Raw genomic sequence first — 18086 nt, forward strand, 5'->3', positions numbered from 1 at the left:
CCGGTCGCGGCCAGTTACGACAGAGCCTGGGCGCGATCCCAGAGTCTCTGATAGCACAGCTGGCGCCAATATCCACTAAATTAACAGCTAGTTGCGATGACAAGGAGAGATTTAGACCAATTTCTTCAAGAGGGAAGAGGGAGGTGGTGCTGGTTGGGGAGTTGACACCCAATGGTCACAGTGAGTCAGATGTGTGTTTCTCCCCTAAGGCTACAGAGAGAGAGTAGGGGGTCAGCTGCATGTGTCCCTTCATATTGGTTTATTTTCATTGACACAATGTACAGTCTCCAGCTGCACCACAGAGAGCTCAACGGAGAGGGGGCCATACTGAGCTGGCTTAGGGAAGAGGATATCAGCTGGGAGGCAAGCCGAGCCTCTGCCTCACGGTCTAAAACCCCCCAAACATCTTGCTGTGTTCTCCCATTCTAATAAGACAGTAATCCACACAAGCTGTCAGTTGATACAACCCTCCTTAAGAAGGACAAAACAGAAAAACGAAGAAAAATTGTGGGCTAAAAATAAGTGACAGCTGTCATGATGAAAATGTAATGAGGTTTATGAGAGGAATGGCTCTTTTTGAACAAGCACTCCCACCTTTAGATGTAAAAGAAAAGACAATGGTAATTTACAGTGCCTTCACACTCCTTATTCCCCTTTGCTGTGATGCAGCTCGAAGACATAATACCCCATAATGACAAAGTGAAATAATGTTTTTATAAATGTTAGTAAATTTATTGAAAATGAAACAGAAATACATTTACAGAAGTATTCATACCCCTTTGCCATGATACTCCAAATTGTGCATCCAATTTCCTTGATCATTCTTGAGATGTCACTACAACTTGATTGGAGTTCACCTGTGGCCAATTCAATTGTTTGGACATGATTTAAAAAAAGAAACACCTGTCTATGTAAGGTCCCACATTTGACAGTACATTTCAGAGCAGAAACTATACCATGAAGTCCAAGTATGTCTGTAGATCTCAGAGATATAATTATGATTAGGCATACAGTACAAGAAGTTAAAAGTTGACACCTACTTATTTAAGTGTTTTTCTTTATTTTTACTATGTTCTACATTTTAGAATAATAGTGAAGACATCAAAACTATGAAATGGCACATGGAATCATTTATGAACATTTGAACATCTTGGCAATGTTCTGTTATAATCTCCACCCGGCACAGCCAGAAGAGGACTGGCCACCCCACAGCCTGGTTCCTCTCTAGGTTTCTTCCTAGGTTTTGGCCTTTCTAGGGAGTTTTTCCTAGCCACCGTGCTTCTACACCTGCATTGCTTGCTGTTTGGGGTTTTAGGCTGGGTTTCTGTACAGCACTTTGAGATATCAGCTGATGTACGAAGGGCTATATAAATACATTTGATTTGATGTAGTAACCAAAAAAAAAAGTGTTAAATCAAAAATATATTTAAAAAGTAGCCACCCTTTGCCTTGATGACAGCTTTGCACACTCTTCGCATTCTCTCAACCAGCTTCACCTGGAATGCTTTTCCAACCACCATGAAGGAGTTCCCACATATGCTGAGTAGTTCTTGGCTGCTTTTCCTTCACTCTGCGGTCCAACTCATCCCAAACCATCTTAATTGGTTGAGGTCGAGTGATTGTGGTGACCAGGTCATCTGATGCAGCACTCCATCACTCTCCTCCTCTGTTAAATAGCCCTTACACAGCCTGGAGGCATGATGTCCAAACCAGATGGGATAGAGTATCGCTGCAGAATGCTGTGGTAGTTATCCTGGTTAAGTGTGCCTCTAATTCTAAATAAATCACAGACAGTGTCACTAGGAAAGCACCCGCACACCACCTCCTCCATGCTTCACAGTGGAAACCACACAAGCAGGGACCATCCTTTCACCTACTCTGCATCAAAGACACAGCAGTTGGAACAACAACAAAGAAATCTACAATTTGGACTCATCTGACCAAAGATGTGAAGCATTTATTTGGGCTCCAATTTCTGAGGCTGGTAACTAAGAAATTGTTAGCTCTGCAACAGAGCTCTGGGTCTTCCTTTCCTGTGGTGGTCCTCATGAGAGCCAGTTATCATAATAACGCTTGATAGTTTGTGACTGGAATGCAGCCAATAACTTTGAAAGTTTATTCAAGTAGAAACACTTAAGACACACCCTCTACCCTCAGCCCACCAGACACTTTTGATGACACATCATGACCCGAGTTTACACATGCAGGGCGAGGGAGGAAGGAATTCATTTTATAAATGGACCGCTCTTGCACAGAAATTCGTCACTCGTTCATCCCGCAACAATTGTTTTCAGCCCCTGGTAGCTTGTGGGTGCTATTTATATGCGATACAGTCAATTATGATTGCATGTCTACTAACTATATAATTATTATTATACCCCTACTGTGTGATAGCTAGCAAATGAATTAGCTAACTGACGTTAGCCTGCCTAGCTACAACTGAAGGAAAATGTTTTATTTCTACAATTTCCAAAAGCCAATCAAACAAAAACATTACTTTTAAGAGACGTGTTTGTGCATTGGCACAATTTCAAACTTATTTACATTCTTTTACTTACACTTGTATGTTGGCTCCATATTGATGGTTTCATGTACAATCATTACAAATTGAATTATGGGGAGTTTCAGGCCCTGAAGTTCAAATTGTACACTCGCAAAATTCATTAAAAAAAAGAGGGCTGAGGGGCTCACGTTTCAAACTTCCCTTGCTTGGCTAATCATTTGGACCGACGACAAATATGGCCGCGGGGATTCCCCCAAGGGCATAAGGCGAGGGTAAGTGGACAAGGGTGTGTTATGAGTTTGAAATGTAGCCATTGAAATTATCACGACTGACTGACCTACATGTCTTAAAGTAATGAACCTTCGTTTCTCTTTGCTTATTTGAGCTATTCTTGCCATAATATGGACTTGGTCTTTTACCAAATAGGGCCATCTTCTGTATACCACCCCTACCATGTCACAACAACTGATTGGCTGTAATGCATTAAGGAAATCAATTCCACAAATTAACTTTTAATAAGGCACACCTGTTAATTTAAATGCATTCCAGGTGACTACCTCATGAAGCTCGTTGAGAGAATGCCAAGAGTGTGCAAAGCTGTCAAGGCAAAGGGTGGCTACTTTGAAGAATCTCAAATATAAAATATATTTCGATTTGTTCAACACTTTTGTGGTTACTACATGATTCCATGTGTGTTATTTCATAGTTTTGATGTCTTCACTATTATTCTACAATGTAGAAAATAGTAAAAATAAAGAAAAAACGGTACTGTATATCTGGGGAAGGGTATAAAACAATTACTAGAGTGTTGAAAGCGGCCCCCACCATTGAGAAATAAATTTACAAAATATGGAACTATCCAGACTGCCTAGAGCTGGCCGACCGACCAAACTGAGCAACCGGGCAAAAAGGACCTTGGTCAGGGAGGTGACCAAGATGGAAGCCACTGCTGAAAAAAAAAGGTACATGACAGCACATCTGGCGTTTGCAAAAATGCATGTGAAAGACTCAGATCAGTAGGAAAAAGATTTTGTGGTCTGATAAGACAAACTGAACACAAAGACTTTTGCCTGAACACAAAGCGCTGTCTGGAGAAAATCAGGCTCAGCTCATCACCCGTTTAACAACATCCCTACCGTAAAGCACGGTGGTGGCAGCATCATGCTATGAGGATGCTTTTTAGCGGCAGAGAGGTAAGGATAGAGGGCACAATCAATGGAGCCAAATACAGGCAAATCCTTGATGAGAACCTGCTTCAGAGTGCAAACAACCTTAGACTGGGGAGACAACAGGACAATGCATACAGCCAAAGCAATGCTGGAATGCCTTCAGAACAAGGATGTGAAGGTCCTTGTGTGTCCCAGACAAAGCTCAGACTTAAATACCATTGAAAATCTGTGGAAAGACTTGAATATTGCTGTTCACCGGCACTCACCATCTAACTTAACAGAGCTTGAGAAAATCTGCAAGGAAGAATGGGAGAAAATCCCCAAATCCAGATGTGCAAAGCCGATTCAGAAACACTAAAGACCAAAGCTGCAATCTCGGCCTCCCGAGTGGCGCAGCGGACTAAGGCACTGCACCGCAGTGCTTGAGGTGTCACTACAGACCCAAGTTCGATCCCAGGCTGTGTCGCAGCTGGCCGTGACCGGGAGACCCATGAGGTGGCACACAATTGGCCCAGCGTCATCCAGGTTAGGGGAGGGTTCGGCCTGCCAGGATGTCCTTGTCCCATCGCGCTCTAGCATCTCCTTGTGGCAGGCCGGGCGCAGCACACTGACTTCGGTCGCCTCTGACATACTGGTGCGACTGGCTTCCGGGCTAAGCGAGCATTGCGGCTCGGCAAGATCGTGTTTCTGAGGTCGCATGGCTCTCGACCTTCGCCTCTACTAGCCCGTATGGGAGTTGCAGCGATGGGACAAGACTAACTGGATATCACAAAATTGGTGAGAAAAAAAGTTTAAAAACAACTAAATGCCACCAAAAGTATTGACTGTGTGAATATTTATGTAAATGCAATATTTCAGCATTTAATTTTCAATAAATTCGCAAAATTGTCTTAACATGTTTTCACTTTTATTATGGGGTATTGTGTGTAGATGGGTGATAACTGTTTTAACCTCTCTGCGCACCGAACCCGTTAGCGGGATTAAATTCGACAACATTCGGTGATCGCTACATAAATAGTCATATTAAAACAATCATGACAATACAAGTGTCTCACGTTTCGAAAGCCTAGAATCTTGCTAATCCAACTGCGTTGTCAGATTTAAAAAAGGATTTACTTCGAAAGAATACGACGCGATTATCCGAGGACAGTGCCCCATAAAAAGAAACTATTTCAACCAGCACAGGTGTAACAAAATCACAAATTGCAATAAAATAAATTGTTTACCTTTGACGATCGTTTTCTGTTTGCAATCCCAATGCTCATTGTTACACAATTAATGATCTTTTGTTCGATAAAATACATTTTTATAGCCTAACACAAAACATTTTGTGAACCGCTTGTGTCGTGAATTTCGTCTCATTCAATTTGACAACACATTCAATGTAAATACACACACTAAACGTTACTTTTCCAGTCATGTTTGGTTTCATTGCAATCAACTGGTTTGTTTGTAACATAACCAAACTTGATGGGTCATTTCGCGGGACGTATTGACTGAAAAAAAAAAAAACATTTTGAAGACAACAAGTAATGACATCATTGTGCACCAATGATATGACCGCTGTTTCGTTGATCGACTGTATTTTAACCCAATGACCACTGATCGTCTTGAAATCTAGCTGGGTAGACAGCCAATGAGCTGAGGTAAACGGCAATATGTAAAAAATAAACTCCGGCGTAAAGAGGGTCATTCGCCATTGAAGATTCATACTGGAAGAAGCGCATGTTATGCACAGCACTTTTTTGGTAAAACGCATCTTCAGCTGTTTATACATTGCTCCAAAAAATAAAGGGAACACTAAAATAACACATCCTAGATCTGAAAGAATGAAATATTCTTATTAAATACTTTTTTCTTTACATAGTTGAATGTGCTGACAACAAAATCACAAATTATCAATGGAAATCAAATTTACAACCCATGGAGGTCTGGATTTGGAATCACACTCAAAATTAAAGTGGAAAACCACACTACAGGCTGATCCAACTTTGATGTAATGTCCTTAAAACAAGTCAAAATGAGACTCAGTAATGTGTATGGCCTCCACGTGCCTGTATGACCTCCCTACAACGCCTGGGCATGCTCCTGATGAGGTGGCGGATGGTCTCCTGAGGGATCTCCTCCCAGACCTGGACTAAAGCATCCGCCAACTCCTGGACAGTCTGTGGTGCAATGTGGCGTTGGTGGATGGAGCGAGACATGATGTCCCAGATGTGCTCAATTGGATTCAGGTCTGGGGAACGGGCGGGCCAGTCCATAGCATCAATGCCTTCCTCTTGCAGGAACTGCTGACACACTCCAGCCACATGAGGTCTAGCATTGTCTTGCATTAGGAGGAACCCAGGGCCAACCGCACCAGCATATGGTCTCACAAGGGGTCTGAGGATCTCATCTCGGTACCTAATGGCAGTCAGGCTACCTCTGGCGAGCACATGGAGGGCTGTGCGGCCCCCCAAAGAAATGCCACCCCACACCATGACTGACCCACCGCCAAACCGGTCATGCTGGAGAATGTTGCAGGCAGCAGAGCGTTCTCCACGGCGTCTCCAGACTGTCACGTGCTCAGTGTGAACCTGCTTTCATCTGTGAAGAGCACAGGGCGCCAGTGGCGAATTTGCCAATCTTGGTGTTCTCTGGCAAATGCCAAACGTCCTGCACGGTGTTGGGCTGTAAGCACAACCCCCACCTGTGGACGTCGGGCCCTCGTACCATCCTCATGGTGTCTGTTTCTGACCGTTTGAGCAGACACATGCACATTTGTGGCCTGCTGGAGGTCATTATGCAGTGCTCTGGCAGTGCTCCTCCTGCACAAAGGTGGAGGTAGCGGTCCTGCTGCTGGGTTGTTGCCCTCCTACGGCCTCTGTACTGGCCTGTCTCCTGGTAGCGCCTCCATGCTCTGGACACTACGCTGACAGACACAGCAAACCTTCTTGCCACAGCTCGCATTGATGTGCCATCCTGGATGAGCTGCACTACCTGAGCCACTTGTGTGGGTTGTAGACTCCGTCTCATGCTACCACTAGAGTAAAAGCACAGCCAACATTCAAAAGTGACCAAAACAGCCAGGAAGCATAGGAACTGAGAAGTGGTCTGTGGTCACCACCTGCAGAACCACTCCTTTATTGGGGGTGTCTTGCTAATTGCCTATACTTTCCACCTGTTGTCTATTCCATTTGCACAACAGCATGTGAAATTTATTGTCAATCAGTGTTGCTTCCTAAGTGGACAGTTTGATTTCACAGAAGTATGATTGACTTGGAGTTACATTGTGTTGTTTAAGTGTTCCCATTATTTTTTTGAGCAGTGTATATCAATCAGTATGGCGACTAGTCGCCATACTGCTTGATCTATACTGCTAAAAAAAAATCAAAAAAATAAAGGGAACACTTAAACACCACAAAAGCTAAATCTATGTCTAGATATACAGATGTACACACAACTTTAGAAGAAATTGATCGGGAAAGTGAGAGATTGTTGGAGGGTGATTCATTTAGCTAGCATAGCTTTGATTCCCAAATGGAGGAATATTTTTTGAACGGAGAGGACATTGTTTGACTGGTAAGTTCTTCTCATGCTAATGCCGTTGTTTGAAATTAATAATACACAATATTATTTGTGATTATTTACAATTTTAGTAGCAATATATAAAAATGTAATGAAATGTGTAAAGTACACGTTGGCTATACATTGTGGGTGGGGGTGTTTGTATGCATGTGTATGACCCATAGCCTAGGTTTGTGTGTGTATATATACATATTGTGGATTAGAGGGAGCATGGCTGAGATGCGCGTCTGCCGCTCCACCCCACGTGAAATAGCCTATTTGAGGCTGTTGAGGGGAGGACAAGCCCACAACAAATGGCCAAAGTGAAATGGAGACAGTAGATCTAGCTGAAATGTCATAATATAAATGAGACAGATCTAGCAGGTCTATAATAATATATTCAACCTTATGTTCCCTGTACTCTATACAGTGAGGCAAAAAAGTATTTAGTCAGCCACCAATTGTGCACGTTCTCCCACTTAAAAAGATGAGGCCTGTAATTTATCATCATAGGTACACAAACTATGACAGACAAAACTAGGGAAGAAATCCAGAAAATCACATTGTAGGATTTTTTATGAATTTATTAGCAAATTATGGTGGAAAATAAGTATTTGGTCAATAACAAAGTTTCTCAATACTTTGTTATATACCCTTTGTTGGCAATGACAGAGGTCAAATGTTTTCTGTAAGTCTTCACAAGGTTTTCACACACGGTTGATGGTATTTTGGCCCATTCCTCCATGCAGATCTCCTCTAGAGCAGTGATGTTTTGGGGCTGTTGCTGGGCAACACGGACTTTCAACTCCCGCCAAAGATTTTCTATGGGGTTGAGATCTGGAGACTGGCTAGGCCACTCCAGGACCTTGAAATGCTTCTTACGAAGCCACTCCTTCGTTGCCCAGGCGGTGTGTTTGGGATCATTGTCATGCTGAAAGACCCAGCCACGTTTCATCTTCAATGCCCTTGCTGATGGAAGGAGGTTTTCACTCAAAATCTCACGATACATGGCCCCATTCATTCTTTCCTTTACACGGATCAGTTGTCCTGTCCTCCAAACACGACGAGTTGAGTTTTTACCAAAAAGTTCTATTTTGGTTTCATCTGACCATATGACATTCTCCCAATCTTCTTCTGGATCATCCAAATGCTCTCTAGCAAACTTCAGACGGGCCTGGACATGTACTGGCTTAAACAGGGGGACACGTCTGGCACTGCAGGATTTGAGTCCCTGGCAGCGTAGTGTGTTACTGATGGTAGGCTTTGTTACTTTGGTCCCAGCTCTCTGCAGGTCATTCACTAGGTTCCCCCGTGTGGTTCTGGGATTTTTGCTCACCGTTCTTGTGATCATTTTGACCCCACGGGGTGAGATCTTGCGTGGAGCCCCAGATCGAGGGAGATTATCAGTGGTCTTGTATGTCTTCCATTTCCTAATAATTGCTCCCACAGTTGATTTCTTCAAACCAAGCTGCTTACCTATTGCAGATTCAGTCTTCCCAGCCTGGTGCAGGTCTACAATTTGGTTTCTGGTGTATTTTGACAGCTCTTTGGTCTTGGCCATAGTGGAGTTTGGAGTGTGACTGTTTGAGGTTGTGGACAGGTGTCTGTTATACTGATAACTAATTCAAACAGGTGCCATTAATACAGGTAACGAATGGAGGACAGAGGAGCCTCTCAAATAAGAAGTTACAGGTCTGTGAGAGCCAGAAATCTTGCTTGTTTGTAGGTGACCAAATACTTATTTTCCACCATAATTTGCAAATAAATTCATTAAAAATCCTACAATGTGATTGTCTGGATTTTTTTTTCTCATTTAGTCGGTCATAGTTGAAGTGTACCTATGATGAAAATTACAGGGCTCTCATCTTTTTAAGTGGGAGAACTTGCACAATTGGTGGCTGACAATACTTTTTTGCCCCACTGTATATACCTGTTGATACTGGGCTCATATGTGAAACTATTCTAACTGAACAGTTTCTTTCACAATGACACTGACTCCGAATGGGAGCCCCCAGTGCCAAGGTGTCCATCCCCCACTGAAGCTGGTTCATCCAGCCGGACACCTGTTGTCTCAGCGCTACTGGGGCATGGACCGCAAAAAATGTCCCCCTTCCAACTGCAATAAAGGACTACTACAAGAGCATGGGAGGTGTGGACCTGTCAGATGCGCTGATTGGCTATTACAATGTTCTCCATAAGACGATGAAATGGTACAAGACCTTCTATAATTTCATCGACATTCCTGTGGTGAATGCATTCATCCTACACAAGGAAATGGTTAAGAGCTGTGGAAAGCCCCCCATCTCACAGCTAGCCTTCAGAGAGCTGCTCATCAAGGAGCTTGCTGGCTACAGCACCACAGCACCACATTCTGGCCCCTCTACCTCTGTCCCTTCTGCTCCTGCCACAAGTGGTGTTCATCTGCCCAAATTAATTTCTGCAGGCATGGATGTGCCTCAGGGCCAAAGGGGCACAGCATGGAGGCGTCACTGTGTTCTTTGCAAAATGAAGTTCCCAATCACCTGCACCACATGCTTGGTGACCCTCTGCTTTACAGCAGAAATAGACTACTTTGGCACCTGGTATCAGCAGCACAATATTGTGTAGAGGACTGAGGGTCTTCCAAAGACTGGGGGGGGGTTAGAATACCATTTTGGTATTTTGTATATAGTTATTCCATTCAAAATGTATAACTTCACCAATTTGGCAACTTGGGTACATTTGGGCTACTTGTGTGGGACACCTGAGTGATTTCATGATAAATGTCATGTAGCACACTCATTTTGGATGTTATCATTCTGAAACAAGTACTGTTGCCCTCATGTTTTTCACTGAAATTATCCCCATCATCCTATCTGAATGTTTGTTTTGTCTTGTTCATTTTAAATATGATACAACAATAAAAATGAAAAAACGTATGTTTTTTTTCATTGTATTATCTAAACCAGATCTATTGTGTTATATTCTCCTACATTCAATTCACATTTACACAAACGTCAGTGTTTTCTTTCAAATGAAACCAAGAATATGCATATCCTTGATTCTGTGCCTGAGCTACAGGTAGTTAGATTTGGGTATGTCTTCAGGCGGAAATTGAAAAAAGTAGAGGGGTAGCTGTAAGCGGTTAATACATTTTGAATTCAGGCTGTAACAACAAAATGTGGATTAAGTCAAGGGGTATGAACACTTTCTGAAGGCACTAGTATCATGTCCTTTTAACCTGTAAATTATACTACTAAGACCAGCTCCTCTACTGTTACTTACATCTCTGGCTTTGCCATAGAAGGCCTCTTGAGATGCTGCCTCCAAAGTACCAATGAAGAACACTGGATGACATTCTCCGTACCTGCAACACACACATAGGAGATTGACCCGTAAAAAGAATGCATGGATCTTCCACATCGTTTGAGAAGCACAGGCCCCTTAAAACAATACTAAATACGTACCTTGTTGAAAATTCAGCAGTAAAGTGCAGTAAGGCATCACTTTCATTCTCACTATTCTCTGGCACTGCAGAGAAAAAAACACATTAGCTTGATAACAATTAAATACCAAATCAACCTTTTTGAATCGAGTGGTAGCATCATGCTAAGTGAGGTACGTACTCAAGGCGGCTTTCCGACAGCCTGTAGAAGACCCCATACCGAACATCTCTGATTCGTCCACTCCAAATTCAGACGCATCCTCAAAGTCATCCCCCTCGCTGTCGCTTACCATGTGGACATCTGCGCACTGTTCAAACATATTCGCTTCAGTATTGTTGACCTATCAAACACAATGAAAAATGTAAAACAAAGCCAAATGTACTGTGTGTTGCTCTACCTCTTCTGTGGGCTCCTGGTTGTTGGCTGGTGAGGACCTTCGACACACACTGAGGTGATGGCAGGGGTAGCTGATTCCAGAGGCAGCCAGTGTCATCTGGGGACAGAAACATATATTTTTTTACAATAAGATCTGAACAATGCATTAACATTCTATAAGGAGGCGTAAAGGCAGAAAGAGATCCAAGTTCCACATTCACAGATAAACCATTCTGACTTTGTTAGGATTAGAACAAAACATTTATCCAGACTTATAAGGAAGCCCAGAATAAAATGTACAGGCATGGTTTATGGACAATCTAATTAAAGACTGGAAATGTCACCAACCGCAGCACTGGAGGGACTCATTAAAGACGGTCTATATGGCTGAACCCAATGGGATAGGGTAAAGATAGAGGCAGGTGCCATGGAAAGTGATGGGGCCCCAGCACCCATCTTTCTAACTATGCTACTCACGAACCTGCTCTCCCTGAGAGTGTAAGGGATTATCAGTGTTAAATCGATAATGCAAGTCTTAAAAGGCTTTCATTTCAAGTATGGGGCAGATGATCTGAACCTGACCACAAAATCCAACATGGCCCACTGAAGCCAAGCGGAAAATTTATAAAAGCATTGTCAAAACCTAGCAGAAATAATCTCTACTTAATACAGTATTTTAGTCTGTTCATAATCAACGTTAGCAAGCCAACTCATCCACTACAGTTCAAATAAAGTAAAAATGTATTTAGCTACTGGTTCATCGTTTGAGAAAACAACCTTATGTTTATTGCAAACAAGTGCTATAGTGGCATTAACTGGAGGTTTAACCCTAATGCCGTGATTGACACGGACAGACAAAAGGGAAAGTCCCTGGCCGTCAACAGCAGGGGGTGGCAATCGTTGCTATTGCCAGGTCCTCTAGGAAACAAAACCAGTTGGTAATTGTTGAATCAGGACCCGATTACATGTAACGGCAATTGAGTTTCAAAAGCAGAGTGACTGCTGGAGTCTTCCACATTTCTTTTAAAGTAATTCAGCCAGAGAATAGAGTAACCACTAGTCCTCGTTGGGCACATGATTTGCTGGATGATAAAAACAGAACATATCCAAATATAGAGAGAGCCATCATTCTCATTTGAATCCACTGTTAAATTATTATTGGCGCAAGAAATAAGTCAAATTCCCACTTGCTCAATAGGAAAAACAGCAGAAAAACTGTATTCCCTGGACAAATAAAGCATGAGCAATATCCTGCTGTGGCCCATAGCTATTTCCCTGCTGTGCAGCACAGTGCCAGGGGAAGATGCAGGAAAGCCGTGCAGCAGAGTCCGTAAAGTCATGTGACCATCTTCTTGTCATGGTCTTCCCATTTGGCCTCGTTAGTTCCGCTGCCCACACACACACGACAGATTGTGTTTGTCTTTCACAACTAACTTAAAGCAAATGTACTTTAAAATAAAACGTTTTAATAAAGAGGCAGGACTAGGCTGCCATGGCTGGGACAGCTGAGTGCAAGTGTTAATTAAAAGCATTAACACTTACACTGAATAACACTGGAACACCTAGGAAGAACACTTAGCAGAATTGCCTGACATGGTTCATGTAACAAAAATACTCCCACACTAATTCTTTAGCGGGTTAAGTATTATTGTTTAACGGTACAATTCCTATTTTCTCATTAGCCAAGTTGATCTTATTAAATCAAATGGAATTGGATGGAAATATCCTTGACTGTAAATTGAGTCTGGTTGCCACACTTCGTTGGTTTGAAAGAACATTTCTAAACAGTGCTCCATAGAAATCCAAGTGCTGTTAAAAAATTATCAACACAGTGGTTTGAGAGGCTGACCCCTTGAGCAGGACAGAGACGAGGGCTTTGAGATGTGAAGGAATGTCTTGCTCTTTTCTCTTGCCTCTCCAATCGAGTGGCAATCAAACGTGAGAATCTTAATGGCGGCTAAGTGGACCCCCTCGACAATAAAAGGTTTCCTCCAAGGCCCTAATATGTGTATAAATAAAGTTTATCACTTCTCTTGTCAATGGGGGACATTGAGGGGAGGGATGACGTGCTGAAAATCAGAAAAATAAAGTTGAGCGGTCATCCAAGCCAAGCTTTGACCCCGTGCCTTCCACTGATGCTGCGGGATAAGTGCAGCTTCCCAGCTCTGTGGCGGAACGCTGCGGGGCACAGGGGAGAGGTTAACCCCCCCACTGACCTTCTCCTCCATCCCAACACAAAGAACAAGCTCCTCTTTTTTGGATTCTTTTAATTAACACTTGCACTGAAGCTTCTAAGCATTGGGGAGCGATGCCAGGAAAGAATTATCTGCCCCCCTTGCCGCCTCTCTTTCCCGCTCTCCCTCATTCTCTTTCTGTTTCTTTTTTGTCTGGGCAGTGTTTGGATTAGGTCTCTGGCTGTGAGTGTGAGATAATTATCACTGACAGCTGCACTGACAGTACCCAGAGCCCCAATACCACCTTGTTCAACAACTCTTTGATAAAGGGGGACAACAGAGCCTGAGAAAATAAAGACAGAAGAAAAGAAGCCCCACCCTAAACACCTGTTGGTCTCTTATAGGTTCCTCCTTGCCTGTTTACAGTATGTCATTCCTGATTAAGATCAGGGGTCATGCACCAAGTGTTTGAGGTTCACACAGGCAACTGTGATCACCAGCTTCTCCACAGAAAGTCATAGTGTTGATGGAAAATGCTGCTGAAATCAACAGCGGGGCATTTCACTACTATGCTCACAGAGCAGGGGAACCAAGAAGTGACCAAACGAATGAGGAACATTCTGGAGATGGGGGGGGGGGGGACTTGTGCATTAAAGCCCTCAAAGTAGCAAATGCATTTGGTCAGAGGGAGATGGATAGAGGCTGAGCCTACACAGTCTCTCTTCCATGCAGCGCATGTCCTCCTCACTGAGTCTGGCCCCACTGAATGTTACCTGAAGACAGCAATCACACAGGGGGCTCTTTCTCGGCTTATCACTGAGCCCTGTCGCTACGGCAACCAGCAGGCCCCAATAAGCCTGCACGGGGCTGTCAACCAGAGAATCCATTAAAAGCCGGGAGGAGAAGAGGAGCCGGGCTCAGAGCCCTCAGAGTGACTGCATTAATACATTAGCAAACACCATGAAACACTGGATAAATGTCAGCAATTATGGCAGAAGAGAAAAAAGCAGAGTCTAATAAGGATGTCTCACGGTCTGTCAATCACTCCCACAGGTGCAGGACCGCTCTGTCAATCAGAATGGCCAGAATACTTGCCGCTTGGCTCGGCTTGTTTCCTCAAAGGAGTAGACGAAAGTGGTGGTAATAAGAAAGTCTCACAACAGATCAATCATCTTTCACACCAAGGGAGTCAGACAATGGCCCATTACCTCAAGCAACAACTGTTTCTCCACAATGTGCGTTTGGTTTTTTCAACTCAGCTAACCCCAAACTTTTGACTGCACTGCCCCTCTTTAATGATATTTCCACAGAGAGGTCAGAAAAAAACTCAAATTGTGAAATTATGATAATGCCCTTTTTGTGTAAGAGACATTTTAATTTTTATTTTATTTATTATTATAGTTTTTTAAATACAGGAAATTCAGTCTGTTCAGGTGAGATGTTTTTGGCCCAGATCATCAAAATCTGATTTAGACCAATGGTCAGTTCTCTTTTATTTCCATATGTACCCTCCAACTTTCAAGGGGTAAGCTCTAGAGCAGGGGTCTCCAATATCAGGTGTGGAAGATTAGGGTTGGAGTGAAAACCTACAGGACAGTAGCTCCCCAGGAACAGGGTTAGAGAGCCCTGCTCTAGATTCTAGACAATCCTATCCGCCATTCAGGGTTGTTAATGTAAACACATGGCGACACTGGAGGGGCTCCCGAGTGGCACAGCGGTCTAAGGCACTGCATCTCAGTGCTAAAAGTGTCACAACAGACCCTGGTTCGACCAGCCGTGAGTGGGAGTCTCATAGGGCGGAGGCGTCACACAATTGGCCCAGAGTCGTCCGGGTTTGGCCGTCATTGTAAATAAGAAATTGTTAACTGACTTGCCTAGTTTAACCTTTATTTAACATTTCAAATGGCAAAAGGAGGCTCAGGGAAATACATTACAAAAAGTTATTCAATACACATGACAGTGATATAAAACAATAATTTCAAGACTGCATGGGGACTTTAAAGCGTCCGCTTCATCATAATCTAAGGCACCATGGATATAGGCTAACACTGCCAAATGAGCATTACCCTCTTGTTTCTGTGGCCAGGTTGCTTGCAGTTCCCTTTATCACCTTTTGTATTTCACTTCCTTTTCATTTTTAGTATCAAATTACCTCACTGAATCATATAGCCAACCAAAACAAGTGTTTCTTCCTGCTCCGATTTAAATTTGATGTAGGCTAACACTTTGTAGATCAATACACAAAAGACACAGAATCAGGGAGGTGAAGTACCAAAACCAATCACTTGTTTCTCCACAGGTAAGCTCCTACCACATTTGACTTCTTGTACAAAAAAAACGAAACAACCTAACAATCTTTGAAGATGACGATTTCTGAGTGTAAAGCACAGTTATAAAATAAGCAGTAGGTAAATAAGTTAATCAATTAGCTCATGTTTAATTAGACAAATCTAAGCCTTGGATGTGAAAACTGTATTTTCAACCTCTGCAAGGCTTTAAATAAAAATGAGTCTGGGTAATTGGTTATCAAAAGGCAGTGGGTGTTGGAGTGGCTGGCAGAAGTGGTGCCCAGCTGAGCTTGTGAACTGATCTTTAACTCCAGAGATGCTCCAGCAGTTTACAAAACTGTGCACCACAAATATAAAGGCCTGTTATCTAACAGTATGCATGTTTGTGTTGTTTATCTGTCTGAAAAAAACACATTTTTCCCATTCACTTGAACGTAGACAACCATTTCTGACGTGGCTTAAATTGGGTATTTAATTATAAAACAGCCGGGTGACAATAAAACCTCTAAGTTTGAACAACATTGATCCCTAAATTGAACAACAAATGATTACACTAAAAAATAATTCTGACTTTCCCCCCACTAAATATTAAGCGAGTGCATTGAATGAAAAAAGGCTGAAAAATAATGAGAAAGTAGTCACCGATTCTGACTCCTTGAAAATGTATTTTTAAACCCTAGCTGCCATGTTTATTGGTACAAATCCCCAGAGATGAGGTGGGGTTAATGAGATATGCAATGGAAGAGCCAGGCTGGCATGCAAGGGCTTTCTCTGTAATGCTCAGAGACATTTCAATAAGGGTTTGGGCTGGAGAGGCCTAATATTGCAGTCAATGCGTTTAATATCTCCTCCCAAGAAACATGGGAGCAGTGAGCCGCCTTAGCCAGGCTATGGCCAGGCACATTGCTATGACCTAAAGCCACGTTCTATTCATCCCCAAGCCACCTTAGAGCTTTGGTCGAGCCAAGACTCATTGACAAGCAGCCCACCTCATATTCCGGAATATTGTGGGTTCCAAAGGGCTGTGGGTGAGAAGTGATAATGTACACTTTACTGTGGTTTCAGGTTGGACTTGTTATCTTGGCTAGATTGCCTGTCTAAGGAAAGAGATGGATAACAATTAAATAGATCCATATCAGTGCTGTATAGGGTTTGTGGTTTGAGAGGCTGCCTTTGGCCACTGCACTTTACATTAAGGCACACAAAGAGGAAACAATTTAGAACAAAAAAGAAATAACCTTTTGTCTCAGCCTTTCAGGAAAATAAACGGTTGCAATGTACGTATTTGCTTTGACAAGAGAGCAACCAAACGAGACATAAAAGCTCCACTTAAAAACAAAACAAAAGATGCAGGGATTGTTAATTCAATTTGCCAAAGTGAATATTTGAATGTAGATGGTAGATGGGAAAAGAGAGGGTTGCCATAAGAACCACACAACATTTAGAGAACAGGTTCTCACCAGGTGACCACACCCTGTACTACATCTAAAATAGAAATGTCATTGTAGATTTGAATCATGATCAGAGCAAGAAAACTTAGTTCAGGGTAGTAAAGAGAATGCCACAAAATAATGTAATAAGAGGTAATACTTTAAAATAACAGCAAATATAAAAGTTGAAGAGCCAACAGAATGTGTATGGAACAACCCAGTTGCACAATCATCCATAAAATTAGCATGGGAACATACAAGCTGTCAAAGAAGCGGGGGGGGAGGTACGGAGTTCCCCAGGGCTCAGTGTGAGGACCGCGTCTGATCACTGACTAAATTTAGCTGAATGGCTGAACGGTGACCCCAGGCGGGAGAGGTCAGTGACGTGAGCTTTAATGTCCACAGATAGAAGGACCCTGCAAACCCCTGCAGACTGTCCTGACATTTTAATTAGTTTCTACCTCTTACTTTTAGACTGGACAGATGGTTTCAGCACTGAAAAAATTTAACAGTTTCTCTCAAACTGAGATTCACTACATGTAAAATAGGCTTTTATAAAGCCTTCATGGAATAAACTTTAACCTAGGTCTTTAACCTTCTTAAATCAAAATATATTCAGTAAATGAAAACATGGGTAACATATTTTCCTAATTTATGTAAGACTGCTGGAGAACAGCAGCTATAAGGTCCAAAGACAACATGGAAATGGAGTCGTGTTCCCAAGTCCAAGCCTGAGAGACGTGTTTTTGTTCCTTACCGAATCGTCAGATGCCGCAGCAGGCCAGCCCTCCCATTGTTGGTGTCGCACTGGGATGTTTGTCAGGTCTGAAACATTCCTTTTCACCTGGAAAGAAAGACAATGGCAAATAATTATTCAATCTATCATTTCAGATTAAAACATGGAAATCCTGAAGAAAATAACTGCAAATATCAGTAAGTAGCCTATACCGAACTATAACAGTAAACACATCATGAGAGACAACATCATTGGTGTGTCGGCATAGCTTTGATTGTCTCCCATGGAGGTGTGGAAAGGAACAAAGATGGAGGGAGGGCACAGGGCATTGGACAGAGAGAAAAAGCTGTGTCATCTGCATTCCACAGATGCCTTGCTTAATGCACAGAAACACTCAAAATGAACAGTATCTCTTCTCCCATTCTTTTAAGTGTATCTGC

General features: G+C 42.7%; 1 protein-coding gene across 2 annotated transcripts in view; it reads right to left on the minus strand.

The window, feature by feature from the left end:
* The window catches only part of LOC115108426 (FAS-associated factor 1-like), a 91839-nt gene that overhangs the window by 31429 nt on the left and 42324 nt on the right, over positions 1–18086 (minus strand). For both annotated transcript variants that reach the window (XM_029632727.2, XM_029632726.2), the window contains exons 8-12: positions 17668–17754; positions 11041–11136; positions 10824–10950; positions 10665–10728; positions 10483–10564 (exon numbers count right to left, since the gene is read on the minus strand). In XM_029632727.2, coding sequence (XP_029488587.1) covers positions 10483–10564; positions 10665–10728; positions 10824–10950; positions 11041–11136; positions 17668–17754 — 456 coding nt within the window. The remainder of the gene's footprint in view (positions 1–10482; positions 10565–10664; positions 10729–10823; positions 10951–11040; positions 11137–17667; positions 17755–18086) is intronic.

This window comes from Oncorhynchus nerka, linkage group LG24, assembly GCF_034236695.1.
Source record: "Oncorhynchus nerka isolate Pitt River linkage group LG24, Oner_Uvic_2.0, whole genome shotgun sequence".
Taxonomy (NCBI): Eukaryota; Metazoa; Chordata; class Actinopteri; order Salmoniformes; family Salmonidae; genus Oncorhynchus; species Oncorhynchus nerka.